Here is a 22,674-nt window from a genome sequence, read left to right as displayed (position 1 = left end):
TTCCTTTTTGTTACCATGCCTGGTGCTTTGCATTAAATCAGACTAGTCGACTCAGTCAGTATACTGAAGTGGGTAGCCTCAGGCCCTCTTTATATGTGTGGTATATATCAGTTGCCTAGCACTGCAATATTCCAGTTCAAGTGACATGCATATATGCACACATTCAGGGTGACATTTAAGAGCATTAATCTTGCACATGACATTAAACCCCATTTCACCACACTATTTCATTAGGGAAGTACTCATGCTCCTAATGGAGTGGCTTATAATTCTATCCTTTAGACTTATCCCAAATGTTTACAACAGAACTGTATCCATGGTAACTCTAATTGCATCCATTATAATTCATATCTGCATGTATGCACTGTAAGAAGAACCAGCTTGATTAGAAACCTCTCTCATACACTCTGCTTACTTATAGTTGAAGGCTGTGGGTATCAGAGTTATGTCAACACATCTGTTTGCTTACCTGTAGATAGAGTAATATAGGGTAAATGCCTGACCACAGCCACACTGTGTACTGACAGTTAACATAGAGATTTAGAAAGGGGCGTAAATGGTTATAGTATAACAATGGTGGGGCTACTGTCCATGGACAATGTTGGTCATCTTGAAAAGGACTGGACTGAAGTTCTGAGACTAAAAATGCTCACTGTCAAACCCATTGTCTAAAAGGTTTTAATGTATAGACAGTGTATTCATTTCTTGCATTTGGAGATATTGAATGTCGTAGAATGTTCTTGAAATACTCAGTAATATTAATGATTTGGTGACAGGTTAAAATAAGATTTGTGATAGTCCATGCTTGAGAGGACCGGTTTTAGTGAAACATGTTAGTCCTCGAAATGTCCACAGGTCATGTCAGTGTTCTCGAAATGGCCACAGGTCATGTCATTGTTCTCAAAATGTCCACAGGACATGTCAGCATCCTAGAAATGAAATGATCTGAAACCCATGCTGTCTTACAATGACAACAGAGCCAGGATGTGATAGGTTTCATATGATTTTGATCTTACTGCATGGAACTATTAGTATACTGATGTAGTTGTACTCTTGAACATGTTAATCAGTATTAGATGTTACGATTATTATCATACATGCAACACAAGTGGTTTGACCATGTTTACAGAAAAGGTGGTTACAACATTAACATGATCAATCCAGGAAACAAATGTCATTACCTCCATAGCATAAATCTACCCTGCTTCATATTTGTTTCTGGCTCTCTTATGCTATCACATCTTATGAAGCGATTCATTAGATTTTGGGAAGAGAAAGTGTGGCAAGGACAGTGAAAATATTGATCCAGTGATTATATCCCTGGAGTCTATTTGAGAATGTTATTATGGTCTAAGACCACACATGGTTGTGAGAATCTCAGCAGTGATCTGGAATTGTTGCCTTGCACAGTCAGTCACCAGAAAACATCATTAGCTGACTGGGCTGAGGCTTGTGAAACTAGTTGTCCATGTTGGACACAGGTGTCACTGACACATTCTGAGGTGATTGGAGAAGAAACAGAAGATCAATATATAAAAGCACATAGTAATCTTGCTTTGAATTATATGTTGTTGAAGAGTATTGTCAGTGCCTTAAATGAAAAAAAAATGGTTAAAGAGAGAGGGCATGTTTTAACATTGCTCCCCTTATCATTATGCTTGTAGTTTGAGATACTCTGAAATTAGTTGACTGATTTGCCACTTTACAAAAGGCATCATTTGAGCATTATTTTATGTCAGCTGGAAAAGTCACACAGTTGCCCACTTGGGCCTAGATTTTCGAAGCTCTCTTGGTGTTAAGAGAACTTCGAAAATCTAGGCCCTGAGTTTTATCCTGATACAAAACTGGAAAGTAAAAATGATGACTTCAAACAGTTCATATTATTTGTTATAGTGGGATACAGTATTGATGGTACCAACAGTTTGATACCTTTGGATTCTTCGAAAATATTCCACATGTAGCTGTTTGAAGGGTAGTTATTGTGAAATATAGCCCCCAGCATGAAAATTAATCATATACTTTGTTTTGGATGCATTAATGTATCAGAATTTCATTTGAATGATATGCTTTAGTCCTTTGTTGAATCCCTTGGGATTTTTGCGGATGACAATGGAAGCAGTATGGTTGTCCAGTGTTTTTACATTTATTTTCATATGAATGATTCCGTTGATACTACCAATCCACAGACATCCTCATAAATCAGGATGCAAACAAGAGAGAATGAATTGCATGCATCATCAACCTCTTGTGGGATATTCATGTAAAGGCTTCCTGTGGAACCTGATAGTTTAACACCAAGAAGCATTCACATGCATTTGTGCAATCCCTAATGAGAAAATATTGCAAAGCCCAAGACATGTAGCTGTCCCCAAATGTAGATTTTTATGTTCCAATTCCATTATCTTGACCATTACTGGGCCAACTAATGGATACCGCTATCTCCTTGTTTCATCATGTCCCTGTAGATGCTAACAGAGCTGTTCAGCTGCTATTGATAAATGATTAGATCGGAATAAGAAAACCAGGCACTGAGAAGAAGGAGCATCATTATGACATATTTTTCACATCTTAACACTCATTTCATGGTTCTCAAGCACTATTTTGTGGTGTAATACCTGAAAGAAAGAATAATGCAGTTAGAACTGTAGACTGAATCCTGGGTCTACTTATAGTTCTTTCAGTCTACTGTGCATGGTTAGCTTTGTTTATCATGCTTGAAAGCCTAAATATTTTCTTAAAGTTATATCAAATAAAATGCCCGGTGAAAAATTTTGACAGGTGTTGTCAAAAAGATTTGGTGCAGACAGATGATAGTATTCATGCAACTGTGACCAGTAACCTGAGATGTGAGGCTGGTAAAATATCAGCATGAATTATGAACAGTTAGACCATATTTCACTGTGAGTGTGCAAGACTGAAATCTATTGGAAATGGCATAAAATCAAGGCTAGTTTACTCAGATGCGTCTGACACCCAAGGTTGTAGTCTTTGACTTTATCTTGACTTCACATCTACCTATGTAGATTAGAGGCCTCAACTCCTCTTGGAGGTGTCTGGTACCCTGCCATGATCTTGAGTGCATTGTATACAAGAGCAGAAGGAACAACCAGTGTTTAATTGATCCTTTGTTCTCCTGAACATATCTTACTACACATCCTTTTAAAAGGAAATATATCATATGGATTTGTCACATGTAGTTGTAGAAACAGATGAACATTTCTCAGACTGTTTGTGGATAGTGGGTTGTATATGTTTGACAATGGTAATCATGCTACTGGCAATCACTACTGCATCTTTACCATGCTGATTTTATTCTTCTGTGTATTATTGACAGTTTTACTGGTGTCCGAGACAGTGATGGATTTGAAAGCAAACATAATTAGGGATCTGGTTTAGAGTGAGGGTTTTCATTTCTAGTCTCACTTTGATTGTTCGGAGATGGATTTGAAATTGACAAATCACAATGGAGATGTTCTGACTGAAAAAGTCTTTGAAATTGCGTTTGGGTTATGTTGTAAAAATAGATTTTGATCATTGTATTCTGAGAACAAATACATGCAAGATAGCTGGTTTATTACAAATATTTGAAAGTAATTTACTCCCATATTGATTGCTCAGTATGGAGATATGGAGGTCAATATGGAATTATAGCGTGTAAAAGTAGCCGTAATATTTGTCTGATGGTCCTTGGATGTCATACTTCCTCTGTGTCTATTGACAATTTAGTTTGATTTTGTTCTGTATTTTGCATGGAGAACCTCATTACATTCAGAGTTCATTTTTTAGTGGGAAGAGCTATGTTCTGGCCGTGTGGCATTGATTGTGTTATTATTCACCTTCCACAATAATCATCAGAATTATGGTAATTTCTGGCTCTGAAGGGGCTTCATTATCATTTGAAGCAAGATAAGATTTAGTGTTCATACTAGAATTCCAGTTTGTTAGTCATGCAAGCCACAGTTTACAATGTTAGGCATGGTCATGATGGATAGGTATTAGTTAGTTTCTTCTTTGTGCCAGGATGCACGACAAGTTACGATCCTTGTCTTGGCAGCCCACTCAATGCACTAATGCCATGTTTAGGTGACAGTGGATGTATGATCACATACTGATCAGATTATGCATCATTGATGGTTAATTCTGAACAGGAAATACAAAATTAATCCCATGTGTCAGGAATAACAAATGTGCACCTTGTTAATGGCCAGTGGATATCTAATAACTTATGCTTTTACATCATTTTCGTGAAATTTAGGTTTGTGAATCGGAGTATCACGATTGTCAGTTAAGCTGACTGTAGTCTGTCATACAGAAACAAACATATCCAAGAAAACCCATGCATGTCTAGATTAAACGGAATGTGGCAAGATTTCCACAGTTTCAGAAATTTTCAGGGTACCTTTTCAACATTATATTTTTTTTTATTAACGGTATGAACAGTTTCTTTCTGTAAATTATGTTCATTTCAGAGACTAGTTGTTAGTCTAAGTTAGTACTTCATAGCTTTGAATAGATTCAACATGTGTTTAACTTGTATAAAATGTTACATGAAACCCTTTGTACAAGTATTTCTGGATAACTGTCAAACCCTTACACAGTCATGACTGTGAAGGCCTGGGGTAGAATAGGCCTTCAGCAACCCATGCTTGCCATAAAAGGCGACTCTGCTTGTTGTAAGAGACGACTAACGGGATCGGGTGGTCAGCCTTGCTGACTTGGTTTACACATGTCATCGGTTCCCAATTATGCAAATCAATGCTCATGCTGTTGATCACTGGATCATCTCAATTATTTATAGACCACCGCCATATAGCTGGAATATTGCTTAAGAGTGAACTCACTCCCTCACCTTACACAGACAAGTGGAAAGGCCTCACACTAGCTAAAAGTAAATAGACCTTGGCATGCTGGATTTCAGAATGAAGGTTGTACTTAGAATGTAGGTTGTGAATTTTACTTAAAGAGTATTAACTTCACCACAGTGAAAAGCTGATAATGATCATCATTATCACTCATGCCAAATGTTTAGCTAAAGATGCATACTATTCTGGGTTGAGATAGGTACAAGCTCATCACTGATCATTGTTCCATGTGTTGTTTTGCAGTGACGGGCCCACAGGCATTCTCCAGGAAGCACCCGCTGTCTTGCTGGTTCTCCTGTATGTTGATTTGCTTTGCTGGCAGTTTCATTGCTAACTTGCTGCTTGGAGAACCCTGCCTTACACCATTCAAAGACCACAAGAGTTTGATAACAGCTACAGTAGTATGGTGGGTAACACGTGGCATCTACATACCATATTTAGATGTAAAATATCTTACAGACATCTGAGAGGCTTGTGCTGGTAGTATTTCTGTTATCTGTGTAGATAGGAAGAGTGGTCTTAGAATAGTATTTCCATTTGGCATTACTTTCATACACAGGACCTCCCACAGGGATTCTATGTGAGAACAGGTCCCCAGCAGCCTATACTGGTGTTTGTAAAGCAGCCTTCACCTGGTAAACTGAAGTTACACAACACGTTATCAAACTCCAGTTTGATAGTGTGAACCTTCCATCAACTCACCACCAACACCAGTTTCAGAGAAATAGGATCGGTCTCTATTCTCACCAACTTTTCCATCAGACTTTTGATGTTGTTAAACTTGAGTTTGACGTGTGAAGTGTTGTCAAACTTGTGTTGTTAAGAAACATCCAATCACAGTCAACAAAATTATCACATGACTGGACTGATGGAGACATGGAGCTGAGATGACATAAAAGTTTGACAACATGTGTTTCATGTGTGAAAAGCTGAGTTTGACAACTTTTGAAATTTAACTAACATTTGTAGTCAAACTTCAGTTTGCTGTGTGAAGGCTGCTTAGGATGTGGTCCCATTGATCGGGTGGTCAGAATCATTGACTTGTTCATTGCTTACCACCCATGCCTGCTTAGGAAGGCCTCACACTAGATAAAAGTAGCCAGCTTGGTTGTTGCTTGCATTAGCAAGCAGTTGTTTGTTTGGTCCAATTCAAACTTCTGTCTCACAGCATAAATATTGCTGAATGTGGCATTGAAAGACTTTTTTCTTGATCCTAACGTAGGTGTTAAGAGCTGAGGTTAGGTGAAATGGGCTTTAACATCATATTTCGCTCATACAACGACATGCATGCATGTATATGTGTGGTTGCATTCATCAGCCCAGACTTAGCTGGTTTTGTACTTCTAGCTCACTGAGATGCCAGGTAAACATTAATTAGTCCCACACATTATACTCCAAGCCAACCAGTCCTTGTTCTACCCATTAATGCTGAGCACCAGACAGGGACCTACAAATACCATGATTTAACATCTTCTAGTATGACCGGGATGGGGATCGAACCCGCAACCTCCTGTTTACAGGGCGAACGCTCTAACCACTGCGCCACAGAGTCTAGGTGTTTGGATATCAAGTCACAAGGGCCATTTGGAGGCTGCTGTGAGAGAAGCATCTCTTCTATCAGTTTGTCAATTTCGGACATCATTTGTGAATAATTTGTTTGGATAATAGTTAAAAGAGGCATAATTTAGGGACGTCTTATAGACGGTAATATACGGTATGTTACCTATTTATATTAATTACTGGAACACAGAAGACAAACTGCAATACATTTCATGCTGCTGTCTACTGGATTACTGGAAATACAATGAAGTCCTGTTTGTTGTTTTTATGGAACGGCCCATTTAGTTTTAGCAATATTCCAGCTATATGTTTGTGATCTGTAGATAACTGACTCTTGACTAGACATCCCAGTGGTCAACAGCATGAGCATTTGGGATTAAGTCAGCAAGCCTAACCACCTGATCCCATTAGTCGCCTCTTACAACAAGCATGGGCTACTGAAGATCATTTCTAACCCAGACTGTGGCTTCATGAGTTGTTGGAAAGTAATCATGACTGTCAGACTGTATTTGCTATTACCCAAGTTCTGAAAGGTAAAGATATAATGGGACCCCAGGTTCAAATATTGGAACAACATATGTCAGAGAACCCATACTTGCCTTCAGTCGTGAACTGTGACTAACATGGAGGGGCAGTGGGGTAAATTAGTGGTTAATGAGTCTGCTCATCACACTGAAGACTTGGGTTTGATTCCCCACATGGGTACAATGTGTGAAGACCATTTCTGGTGTGCCCTGCCATGATGTTGCTGGAATATTGCTATAAGGGGAAAAAACTATACTTGATACTCAACATGGTAAATGCTCTGAAACTATGATCATATAAGTAGATGGTCCTTGATGATGTTTAATGATACATCTAATGTTTTGTCTTTCAGGTACCTAATCTTCTATTCACCATTTGATATAGTCTACAAAATAGTCAAGTTCCTGCCTTTCAAGATAGTGCTAGCAATGTTAAAAGAAACACAGCGAGCTCACAAAGTATACCATGGTGTAATCCACACAGCCAAACTCTACCCTAATGCTTATGTCATCATAGTAATGATTGGCACTATCAAAGGTAAGAGAACAATTCACTCATATGTCACATGACTTAACTCATCTCAGTGTTATAACTGCCAAGTCCCTTGTTCATGGTCTTTGGCTCTAGTTACTAATTAGGTATGATCAAGTTTATTTATCTGTCTCACTTTGAAACAAGGCATTTTACACAACTCATTATAACAAAATATCCAATAGGAACATAAAGCAGCTTAATGAGAAATGCTCAGATACGCAGTTACAGTAGGGCAGTACAGTAAGATAAGATATTGTCTTCAGTATAGACTGCACTTGAATGTAATGCAACTCCTCTCCCTTTTGATATTATGGAAACACATTGTTTCATATATTTTGCCCCGACAAAATCACTACATCATACACCTTCAGCAAACTTTGGTATGAATGAACATATAAACATAGCTGGCCAATAAAACATTGAAATTTGATATTAAACATTTCAATTCAGCTTGGCATTGTTTTATATATATAGACGAGAGTATGGTGGGTTTATTCTCAAAACTTAATGTGGGCACGTTTGAGACTAGCCTTTTCAGGAATAATATATAAGATTTCAATATACAGTTGTTTTCATTTGAGTTTTGCTACCTGAGAATTGGCATGGTAGTGTTACTAATATATCCCTTTACTGGTTTTAATGTTGCAGTTTTATACTGTCTATTGCTCATGTTCAGGTATTTTCAGTTAATTAAATACAATTACTCATGGAAAAGCTGTTCGTATCTAAGAAACGCCTACTTTCCCTAATCAGCTTGCGAGAGCATCAAGTATAAATTCCTGTAGAAATATCTATAGTTCACATTGGAAGTGCAACACTTCAGTTTATCTCATCAACTCAGATTCATTGTTCACGTAAAAGTGACTACTGTGTATTAAACATGTGTTTAGAATGTGTTATTTCCTGATCTATATCAGTGTGTTACCTGGACACGGCACACTTGTTTTTGTTTTATTCTCTCATTCTTGACCAGTGTTTTATCACCAGAATATGAGAATACTAATGAGTCCATACTTAGGTCTCTCCTGAATAGTGAGTAGGACTACAGTCTGAGGTAACTTCTTTGAGTGTCATGTTTAGAAGTTGGTGAATCAGATAAGGACAACTTTATGGAAGAACAACTTCTTTATTCAGATGAAGTGACATTTGATACAGATTCTTGTATTGTTGTCAAACGAGTATCTAAAATCTAAAGACTAAACTAAACAAGATTTTAAGAGTTCTTTTTACCATACAGGGCACAGTATTTTAACTTGAGTCAAAAGAAACTCTCATAATGGTAGTTCTTAAAGAAAGTAAAAGGTGAAATGTTTAACTTTAAATTTTACCCTTGAGGCCGCACTTTTTAGTGTAGTAGCTTTATAGATTTTAGACAGAAAAATATATGTCAGTAGGCATGTTAAAATGATAAAAGCAATGAAGATTTTTTTTATTTCTTCATCCACACCAAATAGGCAGGTATGAAAGATATAAAAGTTTTAGTAGTTTATTAAACATTGTTGCAAAATTATTCATTGTGGGTCAGAGTTCAGATGTTTTACTACAGTATGCATTCATTTACATACTTTAATCAGCTGGAATAAAACTAAGGGTACATTTGATTTTAATTTTATTTCGATAGAATTTAACAGCTGGCAGAACTATGAAGTAAGTGAAAAAGATGCATCCTTATATCTGGAGACCTAATAACAGAGTAGCGGTCATGGTGGTAGCCATAAAATATTTTTCAGAAAAGTGCCACCATTAATATTTCTTTCTTCATATGAGTCATGTTACTACCTGTTTGTGCAGTCATCACTTTATTACCTTTATCAGGAAGCTCAGAAATACCACCAGTAATAATAAGAAGTATTTTGGCAAGGTAACAACAAGACATGGTTGTACCTATGCAGTGCATTCTGTAGCATAAACAATGCGTATTAAATGCAGAATGTGGTTGAGCATACATCAGCCGGCCTATAGATGCTGATTCAGTGTTACCTCCACATGCTGCCATGTGTCCTTGACACTACGGGTACATTACTCAGTTACTGCATTCTGGAGCTCTGCCAGGGCATACCGCACCCAGACAATATGGCTCCACCTGCATACAGTAAGGCAGGCAGAGTTATCTCCCTTCATATGCACACCATGTGCTTGGGATTCCATTTGAAGAACTGATGATTCAGCTTCCCATTTTAATGCATTGTTTTTAGAAAACATTTACACCTAATCATTAACTCTTGTTATGTTAAGAGAAGGGTAACTTGCAAAGTACTCGACTGCTTGTTGGAGACACAGGACATAGACCAAGGTGTTCATTATACTATATAATACATAATATGTAATATGATTATAATATAATTATTCACATTCTGCCAACAACTACATCTTTTTTTTAGTGCAGAAGTTTGTGATGTTAAAGAAGTTTGATAATTAATTTTCTCGCAAGGTTTGTAGATGATTGTGACAAGAGTAGAAGGAGTGTATCTGAGGTTTCGGCACAGCAGAAGCTATGAGAGCTGGAGCTGCTTCTTTACTCAGAAATGAATCTGCCCTAACACTTGGCAGGTCAGTGACATAAGGTCATTGACTTGTGGCATTGTGATAGGGGTGATTGCTTTTTTGATAACTTGAAAGGGTTTGTTATGATAGGCATGGTCTTGGAATCATTTCTGTCAAATGGGTGAAGCTAATTAAAATATTCAGAAGTTTTGCTAGAATTTAAATTGTATTTATTTATTATCTTAATTATTATATTTCTGTGCTATTTATGTTTATTCAATAATATATGTGGTTTTCAAATTGGGTTTGTTGTGAAAATTTTTGTGTGATGTTTGATGATGACCTGGATGTCATGATGTGTTGTAAGGTCAGGCTGACCCTGTGCTGTGTTACATCTGATTTGTTCTTGCAGTTGCGCCTCTAATGGGTAAAGACTAGGTCTATCATGACACAGACTTTCCAAACATTATCTTAAGAGCTCACAATGACTCTAAAAATAAATACAGAGCCATGGATATAGCTGACTATTCATATGGTGACATGGTTCAATAAACTGTAATACAACAGTCAAGTTCACATATTTTCAATCAAAGGAAAATGAAGATAGCTGAATAACATGTACTAAAAGAACAAAGATCTTCAAAGTCTAGTATCAGAGAAACAAAATCAGTCTTTATATAAATAAGAAAGAAACATTTTCCAAGCAAGGGAGATAACTTGTGGCTGCCTAGCTTCATTTGTGGGCCTGTAGTAGTCAGGTGATGAGCCCATCTTTTGTTGGATTGCCAGAATGGGTTTGAGTTTAAGTAAAACAAGATTGCTAGACTGATCATATGATCATCAAACTATAGATTAAACTTAACACAGTTAAGATGTCTGTTCTTTGCGCTGAAATATTGCTTACTATAAATCTCTAATCAGTTGCTAGAAAGAAAAGAGAGTCTAAATAGCTCTGTTTATGTTGATTGGATAGGATCTCATAATACTGCATTACTTATGGCTCTTTGTTTTAGGATTATATGTTTTCTATTCACCGAACATGTCCCAAAACGTTTTTTTTGTTTATATAAAATAAAGCAATATGAATAAGAAATTGAAGTTTACTACTTGCCTGTGGAAGACGCTGCAGGTTAACAATTATGTCACAATTTTAGTACCTCTGTCACAATGCTATTCGACCTTGCGTGACTCATAGAAACCTGAAAGTAACCACACTATAGACAGTTTGTATCAAATTATGTTGGAAAGTAATAACCAGAATACTAAATTCACTTCCATGAAATACCATTTTTATTTTGAAAGATATAGTATCAAATGATCGAAACCATTAACTCGTTCAATAAAAATGGTATTAACGGAAGGTTGTTTTGAATCCTCTCTTAAAATTGATATGTTTAAATTGGGTGTATACATTGCATTGGACATTCTATTAATTCTACTTCTTCTAATTTCAGAAAGACAATGAAAAAACCCAGAATTTGTGTAATATGTTGTATATAATACTGTTGTGTCTGTGTTGTGCACAGGTGCAGGCAGTGGGATGATGAAGAACGTTGATAGACTTGTCCGAGGTATCTGGGTGCCCACCACAAATGAACTTTTACAGCCAACTTTGTAAGTATTTTTGTCACCTTGATATCATTCCCTGTAAAATATGGGTTATTTTTGTTTATTGTCTTCAGTACAAGTCCCAAATTGGACAAGAATATGAGCAACATATTAACACGTTATGACATTATAGTACATTTTCTCATCTGATCGAAGATTCATGTTTTTTCTGAAATTAAATGACATCACCAAATAAACTGAAGTGTTAGCATTTTGTAAAATTATCTATTCTGCATTTTGGTTTACATGGATTTGACCTAATTCCATCATGTTTCATCTGACTATTTCATATAATTTTTATATAACAGAGAAACAACCATAAAAGCCTCAACTAATATCATGCCGTCTTATTTACTTTTTATCTTTCAACACCAGCTGTTGTGCTCATTTTATCAACAAACCTCATATCAAGTTGGCTCAGCATGCTTGTCATGTAGTTGCTAAAATAAGACTCTTAACAGTTTACCTAGACAGAAATGTTTCAGTAAGATAACAATAGACAGAACTGACTGGTTTAATGGAAAACTTTGAGTCTTTGCAGTATCCACTTATTTTTATTTATGGGCTAGACATGCAAAAGTCTCTAAGGTAAAATTTAATAGTGTAAATGATAATTTCTTAAAAAGATAAATTGATAACAGACTGGGGTCCTCCGACTGTCCGCTTATCTAGACTTGCCTCTTTAAAGGATTGAATTACTATACATGTGAAGGCTAAGCATTGCCTATAGCATTGGAGCAATTTGTGAGCAGACTGGGTATGCTGTATTTACACTGTTGTGACTTTTCTGATGACCAGGTGCAACTAAAGGTTTGATGGAATCCAGAGTCCTTGTGATATCTACAGAGTAGATTACAAGCAAGTTTCTTGTGTCTGCTACACTGATGCTTTGAACATGAACTGGAACATCTATTTATTCCATTGATTTTGGAGATTCATTCTTCATTTGTGCGGGTTCCATTTTATCTGTAGTTACAGTTAGATAAGCCTGACAGTGGAATCATTTTCTTGATTGTAGTTTACAGATTAAATATTCCATTGTGGAACATGGTTGTAGATCAAGCTGGAATTCAGACATGCTTTTGCATTTTGCATTTTGCATTTTGCATTTTGCATTTTGCTGGCTTTGAAATTTACCAGATTACCTTGAAAATCAGGGTACCCTGAGTTTGCTGTAATTTTGAGACTTAAAGATTCAGTGTGTGCCTAGATTTGAATACCGTAAGGAAAACCCATGCAGATCCCAGCTTATCCAAGTGGTCCATGGCACTAAAAATGTGGTGTATTGGATGGTTTGAATCCCAGGTTTACATCAATTGTCGGTCAGCATATTGTCATAAAATGTTATTGAGTGGTATTTGTCTCTCCTCCAGTAGTATATTGACATGACATGATACAACTGGAATACACATTCACAGCTGTATCAAACCCATCAAGGGCAGTGGGGTAGCCAAGTGGATAAAGCATTTGCTTGTCACCCTGAAGATACGGGTTTGATTCCCCACATGGGCACCATATCTGAAGCCCATTTCTGGTATCAGTCGTGATGTTGCTGAAATGTTGCAGGAAATGGTGGTAAACTAAACTCATGCACTCACTCAAAGCTAACACTCAATCTCTGTTTAACTCCAGTGCTGTTTCCCTTGCAGCTACACAAAGGCATCAGCAGTGGCCTCTCTTGTCTTCCTGTTGGAAAGACAGGGACTCATCAGTGTACCACACCCACTTGTCTATTTTGGAGTTGTCATCTTCTTCATCTACTTCAAGCTGTCATCAATAATCCTTGGCATTCATGACCCATTTGGGCCATTTGAGAACTTGTTCTGTGCCATCTTCATGGGCGGAATCTGGGATGCCATGCGCAGAGCTGTAACCAAGGAGCCGAAGAAGGAGGAAGAAAGCAAAGACATGAGGAACGATGTCATCAAGTCAAAAGAGGACAAGAAAAGAGATTGAGAGAAACACGGAGTTGAAGAATGAAGTAGAAACAACATACCATGGAATTTTAAGAAAAGGATGAACAACGTCTTGATAATCTGAACACCACAGGTTCAGTTCATTAAGAACTTAATTTTAGTTTTCTTATGTTAAAGGATGAGTTTGAATAGTTATTCAGAGATATTTGATATGTTGTTAAAAAGTTTAAATGTATGAGAAAATCTGATACAAATACATGAGTTATTTGCTAGATAATGTCATATACTTCACAAAGGGTCCTAGAACATATGATCAAGCAGTGCCTAAGGTTAGGACCCAATATCTTCCAAACAAAATGCCAAAATTCCAAATGCTTGCGATGGATATAGAAAGTAGTAATATCTGTATTCCACGCTTCCTATCCTGCTTCCGAGAATCCAAACAGAATATGCCTGGCCCTATGACCAGTGTCCAGCAGCATTCGACTCAGCACAATATCAGTGTCATATTGTTGATATGTATATGAGATTGTGTACATAAACATCTCCAAACTAGCGATCACCTGTGTACATTATGCCATCTGCTGGCCACTGGGATAGGGACAAACATTACCAAAGACAGCTGTGGTTGGTTTGTATTGCTTAAGACTTTTGTTTATATTTTGTATGGATGGCATGAATTGGAATCATATATGTATGTAGTACCTGTCTTTGTGGAACTGTATTGTGATAAGAGAATTGATCTGATTTTAATATATTTTTAGCTCTCAGCTGTCCGCCAGATCAAAGTTTTGTTTAGTTGGCGCCATTAATATTCAGATACACAATAAAGTACATGCTTCAACACATTAACAAGAGGCACAGTTTTCTGTGTAGGTTATCTTTTCAAAATTGTCACCATTATGCTGGAATATGCCTTTAACTAGAAAAAATTGATGTATTGTGAGTCTTGAGACAATACTTGGTTCATGGGAAAGTATTATCTGCTGTGTTTGAAATTAGGTTTGAAAGTCATGCATTGGCAGTCCTGTTAGGTGAAACCTTTTAGGTTTCCTTCATTGAAATACCATAGCACTCCAGGAATCTGGATATCAACACTTTAAGGATTCATAATTAGGACTAGCACTTTTCTACTTTGTGATATAATACATATCTCAATGGTAACAATACACCATGTGAAATGCATGAACGACACTTTCCATGGATTCCTTCAGCAAGGGGAAAGATCTCATCCTCATCCCAAGATTTGATTTAACAGACATTTTGAATTTTTAAAATTTGCTTCAGATTTTTACATGACTTCAGTAAATATAATTTTCAAACCAGGGAACTTATTGTCTGTAAAATTATGGTTGATATGTGATATAGTGTTTTGTAGTGATATATCACATGATGTTATGTAGGTATATCATGGAGCAAAGTATCACAATGACACAATAAGGTCAATCGTTACAGCTGTAAAGCCATTCATCCTGCATATCACCATTACTTTATTGTATATCTCACATGAATGCAGACCTCCACAATAAGACAATCCTGAAATATTTTCCTTCAGATTGAAACTTATTTTGACAATAATATTTATATATGGATATATTTTTTCATCCAGTGATGTTACATGTTTGCTTTGAAAATGTCTTCTTTTATTCTGTTAGTTTTTACATACATTTTTCAAGGGTCTGTTTTGTCTGCTTATCTGTAGTAAAACATGTGGTTTTGTTTATTTCCATACAACATATCAACAAAATTGTCCTTTTATTCCATCTTTGGAACTGACAAAGTCCATTAATTTATTCATATGAAATAAGGTAAGTTCCTTTATAGTTATCTAATTAATTTACTTGAACACAGTGAATATGTTTTAATGCGATTCCCAAGCAGACATGATTTAGTGAGACAAATTCAAGTATTTTATCATTTTGAATCAATGATTCATGGAATGATGTTCAAGGATAGAGACAGTTTTACTTTCAATCCTAGCCTTAAAATGATAATTCTAGGTTATAATTCTGCCCATACAAGTTTGTAGCATGTCATCTTTACTCGACTGTTTCTTTCTCCTGTTTGTTCATCATATCATGACCTCTTGAATCAGATTCGATTCATATTGCATTTGTGGATAGTTTCTCTTTTTGATGGCTTGTGTTGTAGTTTTTTGTATTCAAAGCAAACATATTTGTTTATGTTTAACATTCACATATTTTAAATCAGTTTGTTGCATATAAATGTAAAATGGCTACTTGTTTTACAATAGTAGTGATCCTACAATTTGATCTGTAAGAAAATATTTTATTCAGAGTTGCCAAATTGTAATAGCCACATGTTACCAATGTAATCATTTTGACACTGTTTGATTCACACTGTTGCAAGGTTGGAGATTCACACTTTGTATCAGAGAATGGTTTTATTTATGACTTCTGTATTTGATTTGAATAACCATGGTGCCATTCAGCTTGTGTACACTTTACAGGCTTGCGATAAATACTTAGATATCCATTTGCATAAAGAACAGAATATTGTTCGTCTCTGTTTAACCAGGAATCGTATACAGAGCTGTAGTGGTAGTCTACTCTCAACAGTGCATAATCAAGCCATGGGTCACCTTTAAATCACAATGTGGACAAATAGTATATACTATAGCTCTTGATGTGGATATTTTAAAGTGTTTATGGTTATGCTGTTTTATATTTACACCTGTATCTTGTTAACCATGAAGATATTCAGCATTGCGTGATTGTTGTTGTATCTGTGTATTTTAGTGTGACATCAATGTACTTATGTCTGTTATTGCCTCATCAGTAAACTAGGTCACAAACGACCACAAACATCTTCTACTGCGTAGGTTCTGAAGAAGCTGGTTGGAATATCCTTTAAGTCTAGAATGTTGGGGTATTTCAGTGTCATCACAAATACCATGTCACAAATACAATATCCTGTTGCTCCAAATTCAAGATGTCTAGTGAACTGACTGACTTATCCGTATAGATTTTACGGTTTCCCAATACATATCTGGCATATCTCATCATTAGCAGGTTGCCACGTGGCGATACACATGGCTTTAAATATGTTTGAGCAATTTAAAGTCCTCAGATAATCCCTTTTCAAGTGTGCAGTGTTGAAAGTTTTGTATGTGTAGTCAGTTCGTGATTAGTCAATATTATATTGTAGCAAGTCAGTGTTTTCCTACCCATGGTGTATCCCTCCCCGACATTCCGTTACAGTATGTTACGTGTAATTGTCATCAAAGTGGGTTTCCTTGACGGTTTTGCATATTTTTTATATCTAAATATTGTCAAAGGGTATTGAAATATTTTCAGTGAGAATGTTGTGAATCATTTGTACATAAATAAGGATATACTGTTACTATTTCAAGTTTTATGACTGAAATTATTTTTCATAGTTGACAGTTCTCATGATTCTTTTGAGAAATCATACTGTATGTGTGTTTTAAGATAATTAATCAGTACCAGTTTTGTTGTCCTAAGAAAATTTTTATCCCTGTCGTGAGATACACAATTGTTTGATCAAAGGGAAGTAACTCTAAAAGACCTCATTCACCCCAAATGACTTTGTCCTATTTGCCAGAGATCAATTTGGCCTTGTTAGATTTCAAATACTACTTATGGTACAACATGGATAGAAGCCATATGTTTCAATCAGGATAGGAAAACTAGCAGTTATGTGGAGATTATTGTGTGGCAGTCACTCAGTGGTGGAGACACACCATTTTGGAACACTTCCTGTTGAGAAATGGTCATTAGAAATGGATCTATCTCCAAGTTGTGTGTCATATTTCGAAAGTCCATGACACGCAAAAACTTTTTTTCGAGAGAATGGTTGCTGTTGTGTTGTAGGTGGTAGTGTAGGACAGTAGTGTTAAGCTGCAAGGTGTACTTCAGTCAAATATCTTGTGTGGTTTGGATTACATGAAATCATGTTGTTAATGAACTTGTTTATGTTCAAATGTTGGCAAAAGGAGCACATTCTCAGTGTGTTAATAAAATGATGAAACAGTTGATGACCCAGGTAACACGGATCAGGTAACTGGAACCTCACAATCTATGTAGATGTATTATTTCAATGTTTCTTCTACTTTTACATGGGTTTTTCGTTGAAACTGTTTCAGAATTTATTGAGTACTTGTAGCTTTATTTTACTTCCATTTCAGCATTGTGTTGGAGTAATATTATTTGTTTGATTTTATGTGACATTTTTAGTTATGATTTTTTGGTGTTATGTTTCTGATTTACAACCCAAATGTTGCATGGCTGGATTTGACAGCTGGGTCATCAGTCACACTGGCTATATGACATTGAGCTGGACAAGACAAATGTCATATGCGCAATCTAGATCAAAAGGAGTTGGACATGTGTTGACAAATTCATTCCCAGTTTTTGCATTCAAAGCACTAGTTTAGTGAAAACTATATGCCTTCATAGTATTTGAATCTCAGTATTTTTTAAGAATTGGTTGTTATTGTTTGTGTTTGGATATCAAGATTTGAGTGGAGAGCAGTCTTTTCAGTATTTATTGTGACAATAAATGCAGATATCATAGATAAAGTATAAGGGAATTTATTATGATGGTCTGGTCAAACTATATGTAAATGGTGCTAAATTTGGTCAAATTGTCCACAGGAAATAATCTGTTGAATAATTATCTAGTCATTTCATGAATTTGACTGTTTTGCACCTTTGTACCATCCAGGGAAAATATGATCGACATTGTGCGAGCGTTGTGAAGATCCAATTCCAATAATGTGTACACACTCAGATGTTGCAATGAAAGGCAATCTTGCCCACAAGGGTCATGTTTCTCCGGAAAACATGAGATTTTGACAGGCATCAGGCACAGAATTTGGTGATCTCATAACCATTTTCCTAAATATGTATTCATTGGAAATACTGTTTTGGGAATTGTTTTCGATAGTGACCCATGATTGGTGGTTTTTCTTTGAGCATCAGTGTTACAGACAGGGAAAGATAACTTTGGTGTTCTCTCACTCTTTTGTGTGTTCTGAGTGTGTGACCCTCAATGTTGTTAGTTTGAGTTTGACCTATTGTACAACTTTCCACTCTAGGCAGACTTGGACAGTTTCAGACAGATTTAGGTATAGTGTACAGATAATAGATGACAATAAAACACACCATGAAACAAGTGTTCTCAGTTTCGTTATATTTGTATTGCTTTCATGAAAATGGGGAGTGGGTGGGCCAGAAATGTGAATTGATTCGAGGGAGTTGAATTTTTTTTTAACATAATCGCCTCTGAGGTCCACATACTTACTGAAATGAAGCTGAAGTTTCTACATCTCAGTTTTGCAGAAGGCTTGTTACTAGTTGCATTAAAAGTTCTCTGCAATAAAACTGCTATGTCATTTGCATACTGCTTGTATGACAATTGTTCTTCAAGTTTTGGAAGAGGTGGAAATTTGGTAGGGACATAAAGAAGTGCACAGATCTGGCTAAATGCATTGAACGATTTGCAAATCAAATGACACAGCGTAAAGCCATACTCACTCACTCACTCAAAATACTTGCAGTAAGCCTCTTGGTCGGTATAGCCTCGGTATAGCCTCGGTATAGTTCAGGCTCATGGAAGTTTTGTTTTTAAGCACTTTATATTAATTGACATGTAAGGACTGGGCAAAGCTGTCCGCAAGTAAAAGCATTCCTTGAAAAGGAAGAAAACCTCTACAACAATTTAAATAGTTCGTGTAACGTTAAAACAGTCTGGCGCATTCGTACTTGAAAAATGGACAAAACTGTCTGTAAATATTTTTGTTTTATAATCCTAGTAATGAGGTTGTCACTTTTGAAGGTACTGTTGCATTTTACTGCCTCTTCATTTAGAAATAAATCGCAGATCAAATGTTTCATGTACTTTCGTAAGTACCTGCTGTAATCATTTCTTGGTACTGATTCATGGACAGAAGTTAAAGAAATTGTCTGACACTCATAGTGCACCAGGCTCTAGGCGGGCTTTAATATACATTGTACGTGACCCGTGAAGATCGGGGTTAGAATTCATCTCGAGTAAACCACACTTGTCGTAAGAGGCGACTAACGAAATCGGGTGGTCAGTATCCCTGACTTGGTTGACACATGTTGTTGGCTCCCACTTGCGTAGAGAGATGCTCATGCTGTTGATCACTGGATTGTCTGGTCCACGCTGGATTACTTACAGACCGCCGCCATATTGCTGGAATATTGCTGAGTGCAGCGTAAAACTGAACTCACTAAATCACTGAATTTAATATAGACGTGGAAAGGGTTTTGCGTGAATGTACGACTGTACTTAATTTCCACAATTTGCACTAGTACCCTTTAGCATGGTGCCATGTCAGTGGTGGTTCCATCCTTTACGTGAGCCTCGGCCTGCGAGTTTGTTTTAGATGATTGTTGGAAACGACACTTTCATAACCGTTGGCATTTAGCATTTAGATCCACGCATTAGTATTTGTTGATGGTAAGCTGCTGTGTGCAGAAGGGGGTGACACTGGTGAATTCCACGACTTACATCCTGGATTGGATGCATAATACAGTCGACCCAATTCTGTCAAACTGGAGAGTACAGAATTTCAGGTTGTCTCGAACTCATTTTTGAGTACAACCAATTGTTATCTCCAAACAATCACAGTTTAATGAGAGAACCTTTATGTCTGAAAACGCTATCACATAAATGATCCCCCAAGTCATCTCTCTCCCTGTGCGGATCAGCATTTTAGCTAACATAAGTAATATAACCAGCATTCCACTAAGTGTGTAACACATGTAAGTGAGTACAGTTTTATGTCGCTTTTAGCAATATTCAAGCAATATCACGGACACCAGAAATGGACTTCACACATTGTACTCTTGCGGGGTATCGAACCCGGATTTTCAGCGTGGCGAGCGAATGTTTTAACTTTTAAACTACACCGCCGCCCCGTCCCATGTCATTTGCTGATTACTAAAGTTCTACTCGAGAAGACCCAGCTTTCAATTGGTCTTCAAGCGTACTTGTCGTAAGAAGCGACTAACCCAGGCTCGCTGACTTGGTTTACACATGTCACCGAATTCCAGTTGCGTAGATCGATGCTCATGATGTTGATCACTGGGTTGTCTGGTCCAGAGTCGATAATATACAGACCGCTGCCATTGAGCTGGAATATTGTGGCGTTAAACAACGACCAACCAACCAAACAGACATCACTAAATTTCATCGGCCAGAATTTCATACCATAATGTTTAAAAACAAACTGTATTAACACTCGAGTGTCAGAGCAAAGATTGTCTTTGACTTCAGGTTGGAGTCTGGAGGCTACCTTTATAATCTGACTAGGTATATTTAGTATCTTAACAATGGACTTCGAATACGTATACGAAATTCGCTATTGAAATCATTCTTGATTTGTTTTTATCAACACAGTTATCCATTAATAGGTCGATTGCTTTAAGTAGAAATCGATAATTTGTAAAGAGCTGAATTGCCCAAAACAACCCTCCATGTTCACCTGTAAGCGCACACCCTCCCTGTACCTCCATACAGTCAGCAGAACATCGGGACGCTGCATTAGCTCTGTGTAGTAATACTTGACTGATCGTATACACATTCAGTGATTGCTAGACACTTGGGACTTCTGTGAAACGTTCTTACATCAATCGATGACTTACCTTCATTGTTTTATTAACTATGTCATACTGAATAACGAAATACGAAAAAAAGTGGATAGCCATAGTTTTTATCACGTCAAGATTGTCAATAACAACATATCATCATTCCCTCTGATTGAATTCTTCATTATCCGTACCTTGCTGCCCATGCGTGTTTGGTAGACTGTAATCAGCTAGCTATAGTTTCAGCATTACGACCGTGCGTTGATATTTGATGCGTTTGAAAGTTCAGGTGACATTCATAACGAGACCACATTGCATCGATTTCTACCCAGATTAATGACTCACACCTGATGTCATAATGAATATGTATGGATGGTGGGGTGTCATGACCGTTTTGTATTACTGTAGATTTCCACCAGTGACTTCGTGACGGTGAAGTACAAACATGTGCCAGTCGTATTCGGACTCTTGACGTAATTTCCACAGACTTTCATATTATTCCAGTGTAGCATAGATAATTTTAATGAAGTGAGTTGATGGATCTTTGTAGACGTTGACATCTCTGCTCTGTGCACATAATTCCAGTTCAGTTTCCCGACTACTATTTAACTAATGACATCACATTTATCAACTTAAGTGTATATTTGTTGATTAACTTGTAGCCATTAGATAAATAAGCAACGGAAAATAAACAGAAATTATGTGATTGTACGTAAGATGATTCCTCACTCGTGTATAATTTGACTGGATCCCTCGAAAATTAAATTCATGAAAATTATGTATGCTACACTGAATAACAATGTCTCAAGTATAGGCTATAAATGGAAATTACGCCAAGCGTCCGAGTGAGTGAGTGAGTGAGTGAGTTTGGTTTTACGCCGCTTTTAGCAATATTCCAGCGATATCACGGCGGGGGACACCAGAAAATGGGCCTCACACATTGTACCCATGTGGGGAATCGAACCTGGGTCTTCGGCGTGGCGAGCGAACGCTTTAACCACTAGGCTGCCCCACCGCACCCCCAAGCGTCCGAATATAACTGGCACGGCCTGTACATGATCGTCCAGTAGCAGGAAGACCGAGGAAGGCCCATGACCATGATGACTGCGTCTGGCAAGATGCAGTCCAATGACCCATGTCCTGTATAAACTCTCAAAGAAGAGTTAGGGCCACTGCTGTCCACCAGTGGCACCAGAAGGAGGCTACGGACTGCTGGTCATCAGATGAGGAGTGAGCTTAGTTTTGCGCCGCACTCCGCAATATTCCCGCTGCATGGCGGTGGTCCGTAAATAATTGTCTGGACCAGACAATCCAGGTATCAAAAGCATGAACATCGATCTACACAATTGGGATACGATGACATGTGTAAACCCTGTAAGCGTGTCTGACCACCCGATCCTGCTTGCCGCCTCGTACGACAGGCATAGTTTACTGAAGACCAGTTCTAACCAGGGTCCCCACCGGCTCATCCGACCAGATGTGCCTTTCTCACACATAGGCACAGGCTGGGACGTCTCAGCCACATCAGTCCCACATCAAATCCGTCTTCTCTACTGACCAGTACCTTCTTCTGAATCCCAAAATGAA

The 22,674-nt window shown here is 37.3% G+C and overlaps 1 protein-coding gene across 1 annotated transcript in view; it reads left to right on the top strand.

The window, feature by feature from the left end:
• The window catches only part of LOC137290739 (trimeric intracellular cation channel type 1B.1-like), a 38,223-nt gene extending 19,576 nt beyond the window's left edge, over nucleotides 1-18,647 (top strand). The window contains exons 2-5 of the mRNA XM_067821855.1: nucleotides 5,106-5,268; nucleotides 7,300-7,484; nucleotides 11,492-11,579; nucleotides 13,223-18,647. Coding sequence (XP_067677956.1) covers nucleotides 5,106-5,268; nucleotides 7,300-7,484; nucleotides 11,492-11,579; nucleotides 13,223-13,529 — 743 coding nt within the window. The 3' untranslated portion in view covers nucleotides 13,530-18,647. The remainder of the gene's footprint in view (nucleotides 1-5,105; nucleotides 5,269-7,299; nucleotides 7,485-11,491; nucleotides 11,580-13,222) is intronic.
• The last annotated feature ends 4,027 nt before the right edge of the window (nucleotides 18,648-22,674 follow it).

Source organism: Haliotis asinina, chromosome 7, assembly GCF_037392515.1.
Source record: "Haliotis asinina isolate JCU_RB_2024 chromosome 7, JCU_Hal_asi_v2, whole genome shotgun sequence".
Taxonomy (NCBI): Eukaryota; Metazoa; Mollusca; class Gastropoda; order Lepetellida; family Haliotidae; genus Haliotis; species Haliotis asinina.
The sequence above is the reverse complement of the archived record's forward strand: the minus strand, read 5'-3'. Positions and strand labels throughout refer to the sequence as shown.